We start from the raw sequence: 19,586 nt of genomic DNA, 5'->3' as shown, positions 1-19,586 counted from the left end.
GGTCAAACTGACACTCCGTGGATGGGCCCGGCTCTTTTCCCCGCTCAGAGCTGCAGTGGATAGAAAAGACACGTTGAGCTGCAGCTCAAATGGCGACCATTATGGCAATGGCATTATAGAGTGTGGATCGGAGCTTGAGGAAGTTTAGAATGAAGGTAGTTTTCAGTGTTAGACCAATAGATCATTATGGAAACTTATGAACTTTCTTCACACAAATTTTAGCCACGTTAGCGGTGTGGCTCTATGGATCATTATAGCTCACCACTTTGGCCCAGATTGCCATGAAATTTACTATGGGTATTCATGCTCTCCAGAGGATGAATCATACGGACTTTGGTAATCCTTTGTCGGAGGGAGATTGGCGTTTGTGTTTTTTTGTGACATTTTATGTATTTCTATGAAATATGGTTGAGATGTTCATGCTCCCCTCAGGTTTTTCTCACATTGTTAGAACTTTGGTGATCCTCTGACTATTATGTACTTCTGCGTGCATTATGCATTCCACTGGGACATACTTCTTCATCATAATATTGCACCTTTTACCTTGACCCTCTTGCTCACATATTGGCTGCGCAGGGATATATATTTGGGGTCAGATTAGCCAGAAAAGTGTGCTGGCTAAAATGTGACTGGATGCAGTGGAACATCCTGGTAGTTTTGTGCATACTGCATTTGACATAGTTTGAATCGGGACAAACTAAATAGTATGGTAGCATGATTGAGAAAAAGAGTGATGAAGAGGTAAAGAATCAACAAGTGAAGTAAGCTTTCAGAAAATTTCCACATATGAGGTCGTGACCCGGCAAACAAGACCCCATTTGAAGGCAGCAAGGGTACATAAGCGTAGTAGATAATGTGGTAAATGTTTAACTTTAGTGCAGTTATTAAGATGTAAGGCTCTTGAATTTGAACACAAAAGTCATTTGTAATCAGCTTGACATTCATTCTCTCTTTTTTTGGGAGTGTAAAAAGACAACCCCCTTTTTCTTTCCAACAGCTTAACAAAAAGGCTAACAGTAATCTCCAAGTGACTGTGGACAATGATTGATTGATTTTAATTTCAAGGACAATAAGTGGACCATTCTACTCATCCAGATTCTACAGTTTTGGCACAAACACTGACTCCACCACACAACTGAGTCTGGGGAGGAGGAGGAGGGAGGAGGAGGAGGAGGAGGAGGAGGAGGAGGAGGAGAGGGAGGAGGACAAGACCAAGACATCAGTCTAACATCCCACGCCAAGAGTCAGAAGTGGCGACTGGTACTGTATTACTGTAAACACACAATGTACCCCAAATAACCCTCCAGTAAAGAAATTAACCCATGTTTAAATCTTTACAAATGCAAAAAAAAAAAAATCTGAGTAGTTTATGTTTGAATAACATTCACTAAATCCCAGAAAATAATAAGAGTTTTATTCTGAAATGTGATAGAGGAAGTTATTTAGTGAAATTAATCTAATGTGTAAATGTAAATAGTAAATATGGGTGTCTACGCTCACTTTAGCGTGACAGATAAGCCATGCATCTATTCAACCACCCATATTTATATCCTACCACCATTGTATGTGATATGCAGGTTATTTTACTGCCATGATGGCATCAGTCTGTCTGATGTCTACTTATACTGCAGTTCTCCCCGTTCACTGGAATACAAAGTGTCTCACTGTGGACGGACAGCAACTGTTCCTTTAGCTCAGGGATCCGAAAGTACTGTGCTAATGTATGTTTACTTTTCAGGATAAAGTAAACGTACTGCACTTCTGAAGCGTTTTTTCTACCTTTTTCTGTCAGAGACCCAAAATTAGACCCAAATTAACAGTGAAAGTATCTACTTACAATTATTACTTTTGTATCAAAGCCTGAAATATATTCTTCCTCTATGCCAAGCTCCATTGTTGTCCAAAAACTATTAAAAACACATCAGTGAGCCAGAATGTTGCACTTGATCCTTCATTTCCATGAACACACACTGTAGTTTGCTGTGACTAAATCCCACATACACCGTCGTGCTGCCACAAATTACCACTAAAATACCAATTGTGGATGAATCCGCCGCTGAAAATAGTCCCCAATAAATGCACTATTTCCTCAGGTTTGAGTATAATTTGCCAAAAGCTACAGTGCCCTGCAGTCTTAGGAAATAACTGAGCCTTTACAAAAAATAATAAACAATCAAGTATTCATTTCACATTTCTAAAGATTTCCATCATTGCAGTAACACATTGTTGTTGTTGTTGTTGTTGTTGTTTTTGGGGGTGGGGGGGAGAAAGAAACATACCGAATATGGCTGGGCATGTATTTGAATTGCTGTCTGGGGCCTTTAATACATCTGTTATGTTCTTCTTTCTATTATTTGAGACGACTAACCAGTTAGATTAAAGTATGTGTTGTTGGAATGACGTGGATTTGATGCCCTATTACATCAGGTTGTATCATGTCATGCTTCTTAACCTCAGTCATATCATGGTATGTCATGCTACGTTGTGTTAGTTGCATGTACCTGCATGCCGGCGTAATAAATGGAGTTATGGATAAAAGCAACCAAACAAAATTGTACCAGAGCGTTCCTTTCCAGGACTAATGGAACCCTCCGGACGTGTTTAGAGCCATTTATCTTTTACAGCGCTGGTATGACAAGCAACGAAGTGGCAGTAACAAAAACGGTGAAGTGCAGCGACACCCTGGTCTCTGTCTACTGTTGATCATCCAGTGTGACGCGGCTGCTTGTCATGGTGATGTTCTATACGCCTGGGGTGCTTGTTCCCAGGGAGCCCGACCCCGAGCTGCAACACCCGGAGGCCGAGTAGGAAATGGGATCATCTCCGTTAACGCATTCTGCTGAGCTCCCTCCAAGTCAATAAATTTCCCCCCCAAGTGGCGGCAGCAACGCTGCGGGCCGAGGGGGCCGTCGTTCCAACGAGCTCTGCCAGAACTCACGAGGCCGGTGCCAAGTCTCAGCTTGCCCGCACTGGTTTCACTTGTCAAAACCACCAGCCCCATAAAGAGAGCTGAATGCAGCGCTCACTTGAGTTGACGCATCCTGTGGAATGTCTTGATGGTGGATATAAGTGCTGGAATCAGCCAGACACATTCACTCCTGTGTAATGAGTGTGTGTGTGTGTGTGTAACCTTTAGACACCAATAGGATCAGTAGCAGGGTGCAGACACGCAGTGTTTAAGTCTTTGAGAATGTACAGCTATGTGTAGGCTCTGCTGTTACATGTTGTGTTTGTGATATCTTTGTCATATGTCCCATCTTCTGTCTCCAGTTTGTGAATCTGAAGGAATATTTGGTTTAGAGGGTAACTTCAACACTACTTTCCCGTGTATTTTTTATTTAAGTGACTAAAGGGGGCAGCAGTTTCATTAAACGAGAACGCTGCAATGAAACCGCTCGGGTCAACTCCTTACCGTCAATGTACGTCAAATAAAAGTGCTTGTTTTTGCCACTGAGATGCTCAGATTGTCATTAGAAGTGTATGACAACATTATGGAAAGAACCATACTGAGAAATAAAACCTTTTTTCTTTACCTTTCCCTTCATCCAGTCTGTTTGGTCATGTGACTTGTTCCTGGTAGACAGTGACAGAAACGTTAGTTAGAGTTGTAGAGAGGAGTGACGGTGTTGTCAGAGTTCAGAGGTAAAGAAAAAGGTTTTTATTTCTCTGTAGGGTTCTTTCCATAATGTTGTAATACACTTATTATAACAACATCAGCCTGTCAGTGGCAAATACAACCACTTTTAGTGGCGGTACATTGGCGGAGAAGGGTTGCCACGGGCGATTATATTGCGGCTCGTTTAGCTTCTGCCATCTGCAGCGTTCTCCTTCAGTACACTTTGTGACAGCTTGTGAGAAGCGTTATATAAATACATTTTTCTGTCTTTCTTACTTACTTAACACTGGACTGATTTCAAAAAATGTTGTCCCAATATGGTCCAAGTATATATAAATATTGAAGTTACCCTTTATTTGCTTTAACCATGGATCTCATATAATATGACAAAAATATTAAGACAACTAAATATCCCCTGTGATAGACTACCTTCCTCTATTTGTATTCTAAGCCATAACTGTCTGGAAGACTTCTCAGGAGAACAGTAAATTTAACATTTTGTACAAAAAATACAAAAAAACCCTACCATTTCCCACTTGGGGTATCTAGCCAAATACATTGAGTTGGGTTTATGTGGCCATGTATTAAAAATGTCCTTGTTATTCTGGATAATTATTTGATGACATCTAGCTCGTTACTAATAGAGAGTAATAGAGAGGGATGAATTATTTGGACTGAGATATAGCCGTTACATTTTTTAAATGATTTATGCTTAATGTCACTTTTTAATGCTGTGACCACCACAAACAAAATCACATTTGCCCCTTATGGTATCGGAGTGGTGGAGGCTCATGTGATGACTTGAGTCAGCAGTTGAAAGTACCAAAAAGCTAGTAAGTTGATCTTTAGTAGAAAATATAACATCTACCAAAAACAAACATGCAATGGTCCTTTAAAGTATAAGATGACATTCTGAAAGCAGTTTTCCTAATCAGCCTTTAAAAGAGGACTGTGCTGTATTGACTCAGAATCAGTCATTCTTGGGTGACATCAAGTGGTGAACCAGATCATCAACACTCTGGTTGGCTGCAGTGGATCCTCGGCTGCAGCCCGCTCATGCAGATCAAACAGCTGTCTGCAACAACTAAACCGCACACGTTAAAGTGATTGAGACAAACAAAGAGATTTGTTTTTTATTATAATAGAGGATATAAAATAAATATACATGACTTTTTTTCTCATTTAACAGTCATTTGTACAGTGAAAGTTTGCTATAAGGGTCTAAATAAACTTTATTTTGATTTTCCTGCGCTGATCTATTGCTGCCTTATCTATAAATTCTATGAAAAGACAATACATTTAGGCCGTGTGTATATTTCAAACCTGTGTGCACGCACACACATAACACACAAAATACAGAGAGCGTGTAGAGGAGTTGACAGACGACCCAACCCAAAGTTTTTTGGGTCTTTGGGAACACTGGGATTCTGTCTGACCACATCATTTGCTTCCCCATTAAGGAACCACTTAAAAAATGATGCTCTGGTGGAATAGAGGATCATACTGGGAACACTTTTTGCGTCGAGGAGCTTGAAACAAGACCTGCTAGAATCCGTTGCAGAAAACTTTTCGGTTTGCAGATGGAGTGTCTGTCTGGTTGAACTCGTCGAGAGTGTGCGACAACGTGAGCTTGTGTTCTCCATTGGGGACAAAAAAGACGGGCACATGCAATACTATCAAAAAGGAGGAGGTGTGAGCGGAGAGCACCACACACACAGAAGAGCATTGTCACCTCCATAGCACTGCCAGAACTTTAGTGTCCAAAGCAAGACATAAAAATAAATATTTAAAACATTAAATACTTCTTTTTATTTACCACTAAATATTTGAGCAACAACAGTGCATTAAAAAGACAGTTATTTTATCTCAATGAGAAATTCTCTAAAATGTGTTTTTTCTTTTTATGTACAGCATTTCAAAACATACTTGCACGTCGGTAATGCGTAAGGACAATATCTATCAGAGGAGAAAAGAGAGACACAACAGACTGGAGTATAAAACACGGATATTTAGCTGCTAAGCTTTCCACATTGCGTAGATAACAATATGCTACATAGTAATGAGGAGAGAAGAGGACATTAGATCGACCCAAAGAGCTGACAGAGGGAGGGGTGAAAATATAAAAAACAAACAAACAAAATAAAAAATTACATAAAAAAACCCTGAACAAATTCCCATGACATATTCAGAAGGCAAACGACTTAAAAAAAAAAAAGAAAAAAAGAAAGTAAAAGGCACCATCCACACGAATAAAAACGTGTATCATTATCATTCTGTAAAAAGAAAAAAAAGCAGTGAGACACTGTGGAACATCTGCCGACGACACCTGAAGCAGGCGGGTGATCCCAAAACAGCGGCTTCACCTTTATTCTACTGTACATCACATTCAGTAACTAAACACGATTTTGTTTAAGCGTTTAGAGAGGAAATAAACAAGATATATGGTCTAGTGACGCCTGCTTTGTTGGACAGATGTCCCTTTTCTATAGCTACTATAGTTAAGGCAGAAGACAGTTAAGAGAAAACTTGTGTGTTATCCATAGATGCATGGAAATAATAAATATGATTGTATACTATCCATATATATATATATATATATATATATATATATATATATATATATATATATATATATATGCATTTCTTTACAATAGTTTCATTTAGAGTACATTTTAAAAAGCTGTGAAAAAAGTGAGCGCCTTCTTGGACTAATGTATTTAGTTTTACACAATACACCCATCAAATATATGTTAAAATCTGTTAGCTGCAAAAACCTAAGCATTCTAAGGGAAAGCTTTAGTCTGGGAATTTATTTAAATTCTTTTTTTTTGCATAGGAGTTGTTTGACTGTAATTTGTCTCCCACCAGGAGCCTCCTGCTCAATAATACTTGTGACACCTCGCTTGCGCGCAGAGAGAGAATGCTGCTGATACTCAGATTGATTTTCAAATACACACACTAAAGGGAGGAGAAAACCTTTGAATAGCTGCTGGTTTTGATCCTCCATCACATAGAAATGAGCACACCGTACAACTAACGCGATACACACAGAGAATAGGTCCCTGCCAAAATCCTTTTACGTCCACATCATTTCACTAAAGTCTGGCTTTAAAGCTGCACTTAGCAAAATTATTTTATTGACAATTGATCAAATGAACTGATGTCAAAGGGTCCTAACAGTGAGGAGCCCACAGATAATGATCACCCGACTCTGCAGTTCCCCCTCTTATCTACTGGGCATTTTTGCCTCTTTGAGTTCATTGTTTTGGTTTTCAAGCCCACAAAACTCTGCTCTCATCCAGCAGCAGGAACTTATTTTCAGTAATAAAAACTAGCTGTCAAGCGAACCCATTCTCACTCCAAGCTCGTCAAATACCGCCGATTGGTCTGTGGCCCTAAGCTTCTGTTGAGGACGCATCGAGGCACCCGGCTTTCAACTCAATATCAACCCATTCACATCATAATGACACAGTCAGAGCAACTGACATACTATCAAGAGTGAGAAGGTCCACACAAAGTGGGTGGGAAGGGAGGTTGGATGAGTCCAACAAACTCGGGACTCTCACCCAGGAGACCGCTATCCATGTCCTGTGTGAAACCAAGACAAAGTTGACTTATTAAACCTTACTTTGTTACGTTACTTTCATTCTGAACTAATGCCAGTTACGTAACAAACATATTTATTCATAAAATAAAGCACAAACTTTTCCTAATCATAATTCGAAAAGACCCTATGCACGTTAAGAGTGGAAACTGATACGCCGTCCATGGCACGTCCAAACTGACATAGTCATAGTTTGAAGTATAGAGCCACGGACCAAGCGTAGGTGTTTGATGAGTTGAGTGAGAAACTAAGCTAGTGTACGTAATGAGCTATCTAGTTGCTAAAGAGACAGATATTTATATTGAGGAGTTGGAGACCAAAGCAGAGCTAAAATGAGAGGGGATATTGGACAAGAATATAACTCCATGTCTAATAGTTGCAAAATAATGTCCTTATTTGGTAATACTTGGCCATATCAACTTTATAGAAAGCTGAAGTGAAACCAGAACTTCTCAGTTCTGAAATCAAGTTAGGATGGCACTGCTGCCTCACTGCTAACGCGTTGCTACCGCACTTCTACCTACCTGCTAATGCGCTGCTACAGCACTGCTAATGCGCTGCCACCGCACTGCTAACGCACTGCTAACGCACTGCTGCATTTTCAGCTGTAGTTTTGTTTTGTGAGCGAATAAATTCATTTTCATTTCAAAATCCTTTCAGCCTTTTAGCAAGTGCTGTAGTTAAGCGTATGTGCGTTACAATATGGCAAGTGAACAGCAGAACACGCTTCATGTTCTCCGAAAGACGAATGAAAGAACTTCCACTGAGCTACAGAAGGGTGAGACTAACAGCCCATTGGTGACGTCTGGACTTCAGCTCTCTGTAAGATGATAATATGTAAATTACTTGTTTGCAGCTTTTCTGCTGAGCCCAGGTTGCCCTATAAAAAAATATATAAATATAAAAAATCAATAAATGCAGCTTTAAATGTGTGTAAAATATACAAAATCCAGTTTGTATATGTATTTGTCAACAAAATACTAGAAATTATTAAAAAACTTTCTTTTTTCAGGATGGAAGTGATGGAAGTGAAACCCGTAACATGGACTATAGTCACCTAACTGCTGCAGAGAAGGACCCAGTGAGGGACAGCAGGGCACACTGAGGAGTCACTGATGAGACTTCGAGACACATCTTAGTATCAATGACAGCAAAGCATGAGGGTACTTTCAGCATTAGGGAGACATGACTGGAATTCTGGACACGATAATAATAATAATAATAATAATAATAATAATAATAATAATAATAATAATAATAATAATAATAATATCAGTTTTATAATGAAAGACCCAAGTCTTGCATGTTCTGGTGAACTTGTAATAATTACAGTTTCACAAAGGTCAAAGGTCCAGTTCTCTTTTCAGCCACAAGGTGTCAGTGCTTCCTTATCCTACTGCAGGGCCACACATCTGCTGAATACAGCTCCCCCCAACCCTCAGTCCTGCTGTTTCCACATCTGTACTTGAGCTATGCAGTTACAGTCACAGTCGAGTCATTGGGTGCGTTCTTAAATACAACCTGCACGATGGCCGGTCATGTGACCAGGCAGGGCCAGTGAGGATGGAGCAAGTTGTGGGGAAACAAAAAGGATAGAATAGCCTCACTTTGAGTTGTGGGTAGCGTCGTGTGTGTTGTTTTCAGTAAACAGATCTTTTACCTAAATAAGAATATAACAATACCAAGGCACTTAAGGTATTAAAAGTTAAATTGCTGTAGAATGAAAATTATTTTGCTGTTTTAGGTGCAACTTTATATACTGTCGGCAGTTCAAACTAGCAGTACAAAAGCTTAAATCTTTAAAATACAATTACTATGTCCATAAACTGTTAGGGCACTAAGAGTATTCCACTGCTTTTTATTTCAAATGTACTTCTCATAAATTAACTGACTGCAGCGGTCGCTGCACTAGAATTATAATCAAAGAAAACTTGATTATTTGAAAAAATGTGTAGGTAATTCTTAAATACCTTGATGAGGAGATTACATTACATTACAGTCATTTTGCAGACGCTTTTATCCTGAGATAATTGCACGGAAAAACAAATAATAACACTTTTTTCTTTTGTTTTATAGGTAACTAGTGTTCCAATGTTTAGCGTACAGACATGTACTCTTGGCAAAAATTGAGAGTAAGCATATTTTCCAAAATGTCAAACTATTCCTTTAACTTCATTACTTGAGTAAGTGTGCTTAATTACATTCCAACTCTGCTTATTTTTAAATGGGGCTAAATACAACATTCAGAGCATATCTGTGATTGAGAGTCTGAGCTGGGATTTCCTCTACACGGGTCTCAACATGGAGATGGCTTAGCTGGGCTGCTAGGAGCTAACAGTGCTAACAGGGGTTACTGTGCTAACAGTGCTGATAACGGCAACAGTGCTATTGAAATAATAGTGTTAAGCTGGGGGGAACCAAAGTGGGCGAGTGCTACGCTAGCGAAGCCATCCTGCTAGCGCAAATGTTTTCCACTACTATGACTATCTACATAGCTAATAGTAGTTTGATGCTATTTTAAAGCTCTGGATGTTGGATAGAGATCCTTTAAAGGTTCTCTTATAGATTGACTTGTTTATTTAAAACAGAAAACAGAAATACAGCGAGGGGATGAGGATTTGCACCAATACACTATTACCGTTGCTCCGCCCTCCTTGGCATGTATCACAGAACGCACCTTTGAATGAGCTCCAGTCTCGACCAGATTGTCTGCCCAATGCTCGGCTGGAGGGTCGGATAGGAAGAGGATGAAACTCTTCCCCACATTTGTTCCAGCTCTTTGCAGGTCAGTTCAGCGGTCAGTGCAGTTCTAGTAATGCAAAGGATAAACACCATGCAAAAAAATAACATACAGTACTCACACACACGCACACACACACACAAGGCAACAAGGATAACATTAAAATATAAAAAAACAAAAACAATCTGACATCAGGCAGTAACAGTCTCCATAAGCATATAGGTAGGAGGGAGGGGGGGCGTATTGTTAGCTGCCCTGTACGTTTATGCGCATGTTCGTGTTCAGAAACCTTGAAAGTGTGGAGGGTCCACGGTATGATGGGTGTCAGAGCAAAGTGTCCACCGTCAGCTCTGCAACAAGAAAAACAGTCCGGAGCTTCTGGCCACAAACGAGAGGTGTTCAACATCCTTAAAAAAGGCTGCCGTCGTCAAAGGAAACAAAGATTGGCCCGTCAAATCTTATCTAGGTAGCGGAGTGAATAAGAATATACAGAACTTAAGAGCTGTAAAAAGACTACCTCTTTTCTTACTTTCCCAAATCTAGATAAAGAGAGGTCTAAATATAGAAACCCTACAATAAGAAGTTTAAGTGAAAATTGCGCATTTATCATTTCCCTGCAATTGCATCAGCTAAAGTGCTGATTTTTTTTCTTCTGTGTACAAACATGTAATCGTGTTTTTTTCTTCAAAGGACAGGGTTAGCTTAAAACTCTTCTTGTGATTATCCGAGTTTAATATCACACTAGAGATGACAGTAAAGGGCTCTTCCTCCTGTGTATCGTTTCGTCCGATCACCTCTATATGTAACAATATTTACAATGACATCAACTATCATCTATCAAACTAAGCAAATACGTGAGGAAAAAAAAAATCGTATAGATAAAAAGGTGCTATATAATGTACATATATAAACACAGCTGCGATTCTTCCTGGTGAGGAACGGTGGGTTTGTAAGTGCCATGGCTCTGAGTCTGTGATGCCTTCACATCTATCTTACATTATATTCACCAGCCTGACGAGGCAGAACTTCTTGTTAGATTGTTTTGGTTCCTATGTCTGCTTTGCCTTCATGTTAAAGTCTTTTCGAAAGCCTTCGGGAAAGAGTTCAAAGGTGAGGGAGGGCTGACAGTTGGAATGATGTAATGCACAGAGAGAGGTCCGACCGGGATGCCGGGAGCCGGGGGGGGCACGGTGAAGTCTGCTGAGGTTGATGGAAGGCTTGAGGAGGAGCTGACTCCCATGCTGGTTCAGGAGTGACGGGGAGCCTCAGTAACGATGGGTCTGGTGGGAGTACTGGGAGCTCTGCTGGGATGAGGACGAGTATCCCATGGTGCCCTGGGGCTGAGTGGAACCTTGGACGCTGCTTTGGTAACCGAGGCGAGAGCCAGAGTGCTGACGGTAAGACAGGGGGGAGAAAACACAAGAGTGAGCATCTGAAACGATGCAACTATATGCTACATGTATGCTAAATGCTACATTTGGTTATGTTAGCGTCTATTGTTGTTCCAGCTCATTTTAGATTAAACCATCCCCAGTGCTTTCATGCGACACTAAAGGAAATAAAAAACAGTGCACTAACTATGAGTCTACATTATTTTAACCTTGACCCAGACTTTACAGATTTGAAATGACTGTTCAGGATAGCCGTAACCTTTTCAATTAGCCTTTGATATGCCTATGCTAATCACTAGCGCTAAACGTGAGGAATAACCTCTAATGCTAATTGCTATTTCAAATTGCTAGTGCAAATTGCTGGAATTTATAGCTAGTGCTAATCGCGAGGACTAATCTCTAATGCTTATGCAAATTGATAGTGCTATTTGTTATTGCTATGGGACAGTTATAGTGACATATACATAATACAGTATAAAGCCTTATAAATATTTGTGAATTTAATTTCAGATGCAAGGCTGGGATATGTATATGCTAGCGTATAGCATTAGGGATCAGTATAAGTTATTAGCGCTAGCGATTAGCATAAGCTTACAACAGGCTAATTGGAAGGATAATGGCTATCGTAAATAGTCATTCAATATCAGTAAAGTCTGGTTAAATGTTAAAGGAACCTAGACCAGGCCCAATAGCTTTTTATTTTTGAAAAAAAAAAGGTTCATAATGTGACCATCTACATTGTTTTGTGTATTTGAAACCGTGTAAAATATCTGAATGCAGTAGAAGACAGGCAGCACGTTAGAAGAACACAGCCTTCGAGGGGTGTAAACCATAGACTGTATATAAGAAGTGGACGTAGTCATCGTGACGTCATGTGGACTGCCGTTTTCGGCTATTTTGCTGACGGCATCTTGAATAACGGTCGTTGCCACGTTGTTTTTCTCGCAACCAATGAACGAGTGTTACCATATTTGTATCAGGAAAAAAAGGCAGATTTTATGGAAGTCTATGAGAAAATGACTCTACTTCTCACTTGATTTACTCCCTCAGTAAACTAAAGATGAGTTTGTGGTCTCAATCTCTAGGTTCAAATCTTCTTCAAAACAGCATAATGTTCATTTAGTAAATGTTGGTGCATTTAGAGTCAAATAGACCATAAAGCGAAGTACACTTTAGGGCGGGCTTACTGTGATTGACAGGTCACTGCCGCTACCAGAGACGTTAACGGCGTCTCTACGTCACTCCTCCGCATTCCAAATATGGTGACTTCCGTTCATTGGTTGCAAGAAAAACAACAGGGTGACAGCGAGTCCACAAACCAATGGTTGACTTCACAATGACTACGTCCACCTTGAGTAACTTATAATCACATTCTACTGGAACACAAAAGTGATTATAATGCATTATAAAGAGATTATAATATATTACAACTATGGGAATTATACTACACTATGGTCCTTGCAAGAAATTGTCAGAGATTGACCAGCAATTATGAAGCTACCCGACCTTATCAGTCTTTATAAATTGCCTTAAAATGTGTTGTGATTATTGTTATAAAGCATTACGAAGTGTGCTTATAACTGAAATGATATAGTGCCAAAGCAGATTTTAATGCATTACCGACATGGGAATAATGGAGCGTTATCAAACTTTTTTACCAGCAAAGAGAAAAAAGCAACTAATGGACATCTGAAATCAGTTGAGTCACAGGAGGACAGGAAGCTGGGACCTCAGCTGAACTCATTACATGTCTACACTACCCAGCCCTGGTCACATGTGCATCGCTGCATCTATTCAGGAGAATGATTGGAGAGTGATGCGTGGTTGGGGGGGTAGCCTGTGGTACAGAGATCAATGAGTTGGAAAAAGTAGGACGCTGACAGTGACGGCGCAGTCAGACAGCTAACAAACCTCCTGGTGTGTCGGCAGCCCGCTCCCCCCGTTTATTTATATGTGTGCTGAGGCCCGAGCAGCTGTCTCACATGAAGCCTCAGCCACTGCTATATTTACACCTCTATCTGTGAGATACTTAAGAGTACTCATGGTAGCGACCTCATGTGGCCTCACCAACGCAGCACACTTATAGAGACGGGCAGGAGAGGTTACTACAGTCACCTCTATCCCACAATGCTCTGTGCAGTTACACTCATTGACACATGCTCTCTCTCCCTGTCGCTGCCCTCATTTCATCACCCTCTCTCTCTCACTTAGAAATCTCCTGTGACGGGAGCCAAAGATAGAACGGAGTTGGAAACAGAAGCTAGCGGCTGGGCAAACACAGTGATTCGCTATCAGCTGTCAGCAGGACAGTGTGGAATGTACCCTCCTTATCAGATAGCTGTTGTTGTTTGGTGTATATGTGTCTATGTCTTGCTCACAGCTGCCAAACACAAACACACACACACACACACACTTTAGATTACACCGCTGACATTCCTTAACATCTGTAAACATCCTGAAGAAATCTTAAACATCTTTAACATTGACAGTTGACAGACACAGCCACGTGAGAGAACATTTAGTATCTATTACCTCACTAAGCTATAGTTTCATTATCCTTCAATTGGTCATTGAATTTCTGATTAATTGAATATGTTTAGTCTTTAATTTGTCAGAAAATGCCACTTTGCCTGTTTTGAAGCCTCGAGGTTTGCATTCTGGCTGTCTCCGTCTAACATTTTTTTTGCAATAAGAAGTGACAGGAGAATTCTGGAGCTAGAACAAAGCTGTGTTAGCAACCTGTCTTTTACAAGGTAGCCGCGCCCTAAATCATACCCAGCTTTATGGTCTATTTTACTCAAAATAGGACCAATTTCTGCCGTAAAGGGCAAAAAGGGTAGCAACCTCAGTATCAATGGTGGAAAATTGGTTGCAAAGGTTCTATCATCTCACAATGTAAACCATCATATTGCCCAATCCTAGATATTTTCCTATTCGTTCCTACTGAAAAGATAAATAAAAAAAAAATTAATAATATGGGACTATTTTCAGGGTCGGATTAATACACATTTAGTAATGTATGAACATGTCACCCAGTCCAACAGCGTGGCTCATTGACGTGTTTTGAATTGGTAATTGACAAGAAGATAAATATATCTTATCAGCAGCCAATGACTTCCTTCAGGAGAATAAATACCACTAACCTGGTACTCTGACTGTAGCACCCCAGTGCCTGAGGAGGCCCCAGAGGGCCCGATCCGAGGTTTCTTGTTGGGGGGGCCCTGATCTTGGCCGTGTTGTAGACCCACGCCGGTGGCGGCCCCCGTTGCTCCGCTGGTGCCGTTGGTTTGGGCCAGGTTCTGCTGGGATGGGGCCTGCTGGGTTGCAGTTTGCTGCTGGTTCTGGGCCTGAGTCTGACCCGTCGTCTGCTGGTGCTGCTGGGTCTGGTTCTGGGAACGGAAACAAAGAGGAAACAATAAAAAGCGTAGCGAAATTGATTAAGAGTCTGGCTGTAGGGAGTGGGTGAGAGGAAAATAATTAGAAAATCAAAAGAAATGAAGCGTGTGTGAAATCAGTTTATTTCTTCAATTGTTATAGTCTGTTTGCTCCAGTTTTATCTGTCAGCTTCTCTTTTCTGCTTTGCCACTGAGATGACAGCAATGCAATCAAACTTATTATTAACTTAACATCACTATCTAACTATGAAGTAAGGAATCTTTGTTAGGCTGTCTGTGTCCTTTGCATATCTCGATAGCCACTCATCTGTTTTACTTTACACTTGGTGGGGGTTTATCTGGGGACCTAAGGAAGTACAGTGTTGAATTTGGTGCAATTTGGACATGCGACACCTTCAATATTGAAATAAATTTGAATAAACAAGCAAGTATAGCATGCTAACGCTACATTAATTCCGGATAATGTGATGAACAACATAGCTGGGAACAGTGGCACTCTGCCATTGCATACTAATGTATAAGTTTACCGCATAATAGTAACATAATCACGATGAAGAAAAACTTCTGAAAACAAGTAATGACTTTCCAATTGTGTGTATATAAAAAAAGTAATGGTTCCCATCATCTGTTTATGTGTGTGTTGGGGATAGTCATGGAGGCCTACCATCTATTACAAAAAATGTTTTCATGTTCTCAGAAGAAGCCAGCTGATGGGGTCATGCTGCAGAATGTGTTGCCTAGAGATGTTTTTTTAGGAATCTGCCCTTCAAGCTTTCCATGTGATTGAACCATAAGTGGACAATAGACTCTCGCTCTGACTGCCTAAAATGCTATTTAATTTATTTGTCCTGAAATAGTAAACCCTTTCTACTAGCATGGTTTTTATTGGAAAATGTACTAACTGTCCAAAATAAGATTGTAGATTTTGGATTATGATAAAAGAACCTATTTATGAGTAGGACGTTTTAAATAACTGGAGGGATAATGCTGATGTTCTGGAGTGGGGTTGTATGAGGTACTCATTCATAGTCAGTGTATTAGCTTCAGTAGATGATGGTACGCCCCTACTTTGGGGAAAAAGACCGGAGTACCAACACGGGAGCAAAGCAAGGTTCTGCTTTAGACGGGGGCAGCAGCAAAACATATTTTAAACACCTAAGAGAAAGGTCCACCTAAAATATGTAATATCAGTTTAAGTGTACGCTATATTTTGAATATTTTCACCAGTTTACCTTTCCATGAGACAGAGCTTTCGAACAGGTAACTGTAGCCGTTGTATCCATCCATGCTCTCATAAACCAGACTCCATTGAAAAAAACTGGAATTTTACCTTGTAGAACAATGTAGTTGCTGGGGGACTGCTGCCTTAATCGGTAAGTTTGTTTGTGTTATTGTGTGACCAAACTAACCAAAGTCACACATCAACACACTCCTGTGTTCCAAACTGTCATATAGTATATTTAATTCACTGACTTTGTATATATACCTCACACAACCCCACTTAAATACAACCGATTTATCCCTTTTTTACGGATAATAAACATAGCCATAAGTGTTTAGCATCAGGTCATGTGTATAAATGCCTAAAACGCCAGACATCAGACTATTTTTTTCAGGTATACTACAGACTAGCATGGGAACAATATTAGGCATAGAAAACATAATAATAATAATAATGAATTTTATTTGTAATGCACTTTATATTGAGCAAACAATCTCAAAGTGCTACATAAGAAAAAAAAGAAAAGTAAAAGTTAAAATTTAGAGATAGAACGTCTCTCCAAAGGAAACAACTAATGAAAGGCTTTTTTAAAAAGGTAGGTTTTTAGGCATGTCAGTCAGATTCATAGATCTGCTTTGTCTGGCTCTAAAGCTTTTCAATATGTGATGGAAAGTGTGGGACAGCTCACCAATTGAAGTAAGCAACTCATGCATATATATATATATATATATATATATATATATATATATATTTTATATATATATATTTTTGAAATGTGTTGTAGTCTATGAGCATGTGTAATATCCGATTATTATATATAAAGTAACTAAAGCTGTGGTAAACAATCCCCGCTGCACTTTGTTTCTGCATGTTTTTGCTCATCCCTGCCTTTGGCAAAGTCACACAGTGATTTATCACGCTGTAAAAATAGTTTGAAGGACAGGGAGGAGGCTGTTGATTCAACTGAGCAGCATAAACAGTCTTACTGTAACACTGATTTTTATCAAATGTAACATTGAGAACAAAGACAAACATGGTACCACAAGGATCAGTTCTCGCCCACTCGTGTTTAACCTCTATACAAACATTTTACCCGACACTTTTATCCTGCAAATTCATCTATGCCGATGACACCCGACTGTCAACCTGAGCACTAGATTTTTATTCACTAGAGCAGGTGCTCACTGACGACCTCTAAACTGGATCAATACTAGCAAAACCCTTTGCCTTAAAACCAAGCTCAGCAAAAACGGACTCCAGTGCATTCCACCTCCAAAACGTAAAATCTGAGGTTATGATGGAATTTTTGCCCATGGATGCCAAAAATAACCTGGCTACCCAGCTTTACTATTTTTCTACAGCAATTATGGGTTCATTTGAAAATGGTCCAACCATCAGAATCAAATGTACTCTTTGGCTGTATCATAACAACAACAATCTGCAGTGTGTGTCCTGAGTATGAAAGCTGCTTGGAAGTAATGACATGAAATTGGCACAGTGGACACGTGACAATGTGTTTTTCACATGACTTGTTTTCGGCAGCACTGGATAATTACCTTTTCTGTTTTCTCCTCGGGCTCGTCTTCGTTCAGGAACTCTCGTTTTGGGTAGGGGATCTGACACCCGGCAAACACACTAGAGACAATCGCAGAGGATGTTAATGTTACCACTTTGATTCCACCATACCGACAAAAAAACACAGGAAAAAAAGAGGGAGGTTGGTTAAAAGATTAAGAGCAAATTCCTCAAACTTATACTTTGGCCGAATCAAGGCAAAGGCTCTTATAAAAGTTTATTAAGGCTCACTCAGTGGTTGGTAACGGGTCCTCCAGGAAGTACGGGTCCTGCAGCGCCTGCTCTGATGTGATTCTTTTGGTGGGGTCCATGGTGAGGAGCTTTTGGAGCTGAAAGCAGAAAAGAATAACACAGTGTTAGGAGGTAGTTAAGCGTCTGCAGAACTTTTAAATTAACACTGTCGTCAGAAAGTAACATGTTCCGCATTGTTTTGGCTCAAATCCAAGTGAGTTTAGGGAGTTCACTACTCAAAGTTGGCAGGACAATGGGCCTTTCATGCGAGAACACATTGTATGTGCACTGCTAAAGCAAACTCCATACATACTACTGTTTGTCACAGTGTTTGGACCGAACAGTCATTTCTCACATCCTTAACAAAACAAGCTTTATAAAAAAAGAATGTGTTAATTGATTGAGGGCCCTGTTCCACTTGTGGAAAATGTGTTGGTCTCTTTGGAGTTGAAGCTGCACCTGGCAATGTTGCACAACTAGTGACTTGAAATGTCAATTTCATAAGGACAAACCTTAACATAATTCCTTGGTACTGAATGTTAAGGTTTGTCCTTAAACTGCAAAAAGTTAACCAATCGGTCGACCCCTTCAAATCAGGCATTGCGCCGAAAACATCAATCTTCCCATTCATTTCAATGCGGGTAGAGCATTATAACTGCGGCGGGTGGGGAACACAGAAAATGCCCCCCACCCCAAAAAAACGTTAAGGTTGAAACAGAATCAACTTTGGGAGAAACGCAGCCCGGCTACACTTTGCGGTGGCCACTCAAGGACCTGGTGATCAATGGTAGATTCCAATCAACTGGGTCAATCAGATGAGTGTCACTCAAGTTGGCCATTTAAAGTTCCAGTGAAACAGAAGTTAGAGTGTCTTTAGCTTGAAGTATTCCCCAGTGAAACAGAATATTTCAGCGGTGTACATTTACAAAGGGGATTTAAATCAAATCCTTCACATCGTTGCCCGAAACGAAGATGTAAAGGACTTTTGTTCCACACACAGGTCGTTTAATTAATGGAAGGATGTCATGATATTATTGGTTGAAATTGGTTGGTACTAGCTTACCTAAGCACAGGCCGTATTTTGTTTCACAGGAAGAAAAGACAATATAAATATAAAAATACAAAGAAATAGTTTTTTTTGGCATGTACTGTTGAATAAGTTCACAATATGAAAGGGGTTGTGATCTAAAGAGGTTAAAAGGGCATTTTTTCACAAGGTTTCTAGATGTATATTTACCCTGTTAAATATGACTCATGGTTGGCAATCATAACCCAGTACAACACAATATGCAAAGTTCCAAAGGAGAAAACAAGATTTCATAATGTTGGAACGGACTCAGATTATTCAGGTTTGTGCAGGTGATCTTGCAGGTGTACTTACCAACAGAAAAACTTTGCTGTCTGGTTTGACTTTATGCTTCTCCATGTATTTGATTAAGCTGCTGTTTGCATACCTGTTAATTGAGAAAATCCAACAGAACATAAAAAAAAAAAAAAAAAAGCAGTTTGACTATATTTAAAGTTTTTGTTTTAAATGTTCTATGAGTTTGAATATCACAGCATCCGCTCACGTTGTCCTCCTGAAGTCTTTCTGCAGTGTTGGGTACTCTGGCATCTTCCGAATGTCTTCCCAGTCTTTATCTGTGAAAAACAAAGACACACACAACCAAGCTAATAGCTCCAATAAATTAATATAAGACTTTTTTTTGTTTTGGAATTAAAGATCTCAGTAAGCAGTTACTGCACTTTTTTCATATACAGTGTGTGAAACGGAAGCTTTCACAGAACTATGCTTGTGTTAAGACCCTGTGC

The 19,586-nt window shown here is 39.9% G+C and overlaps 1 protein-coding gene across 1 annotated transcript in view; it reads right to left on the bottom strand.

The window, feature by feature from the left end:
• Positions 1-6,258: 6,258 nt before the first annotated feature.
• Positions 6,259-19,586, bottom strand: part of cdk19 (cyclin-dependent kinase 19) — a 49,457-nt gene continuing 36,129 nt past the window's right edge. Inside the window, exons 8-13 of the mRNA XM_054618685.1 lie at positions 19,346-19,415; positions 19,156-19,228; positions 17,775-17,872; positions 17,525-17,603; positions 14,495-14,740; positions 6,259-11,351 (exon numbers count right to left, since the gene is read on the bottom strand). Coding sequence (XP_054474660.1) covers positions 11,226-11,351; positions 14,495-14,740; positions 17,525-17,603; positions 17,775-17,872; positions 19,156-19,228; positions 19,346-19,415 — 692 coding nt within the window. The 3' untranslated portion in view covers positions 6,259-11,225. The remainder of the gene's footprint in view (positions 11,352-14,494; positions 14,741-17,524; positions 17,604-17,774; positions 17,873-19,155; positions 19,229-19,345; positions 19,416-19,586) is intronic.

The sequence above is a fragment of the Anoplopoma fimbria genome, chromosome 18 (genome assembly GCF_027596085.1).
Source record: "Anoplopoma fimbria isolate UVic2021 breed Golden Eagle Sablefish chromosome 18, Afim_UVic_2022, whole genome shotgun sequence".
NCBI classification, from domain to species: Eukaryota; Metazoa; Chordata; class Actinopteri; order Perciformes; family Anoplopomatidae; genus Anoplopoma; species Anoplopoma fimbria.
The sequence above is the reverse complement of the archived record's forward strand: the minus strand, read 5'-3'. Positions and strand labels throughout refer to the sequence as shown.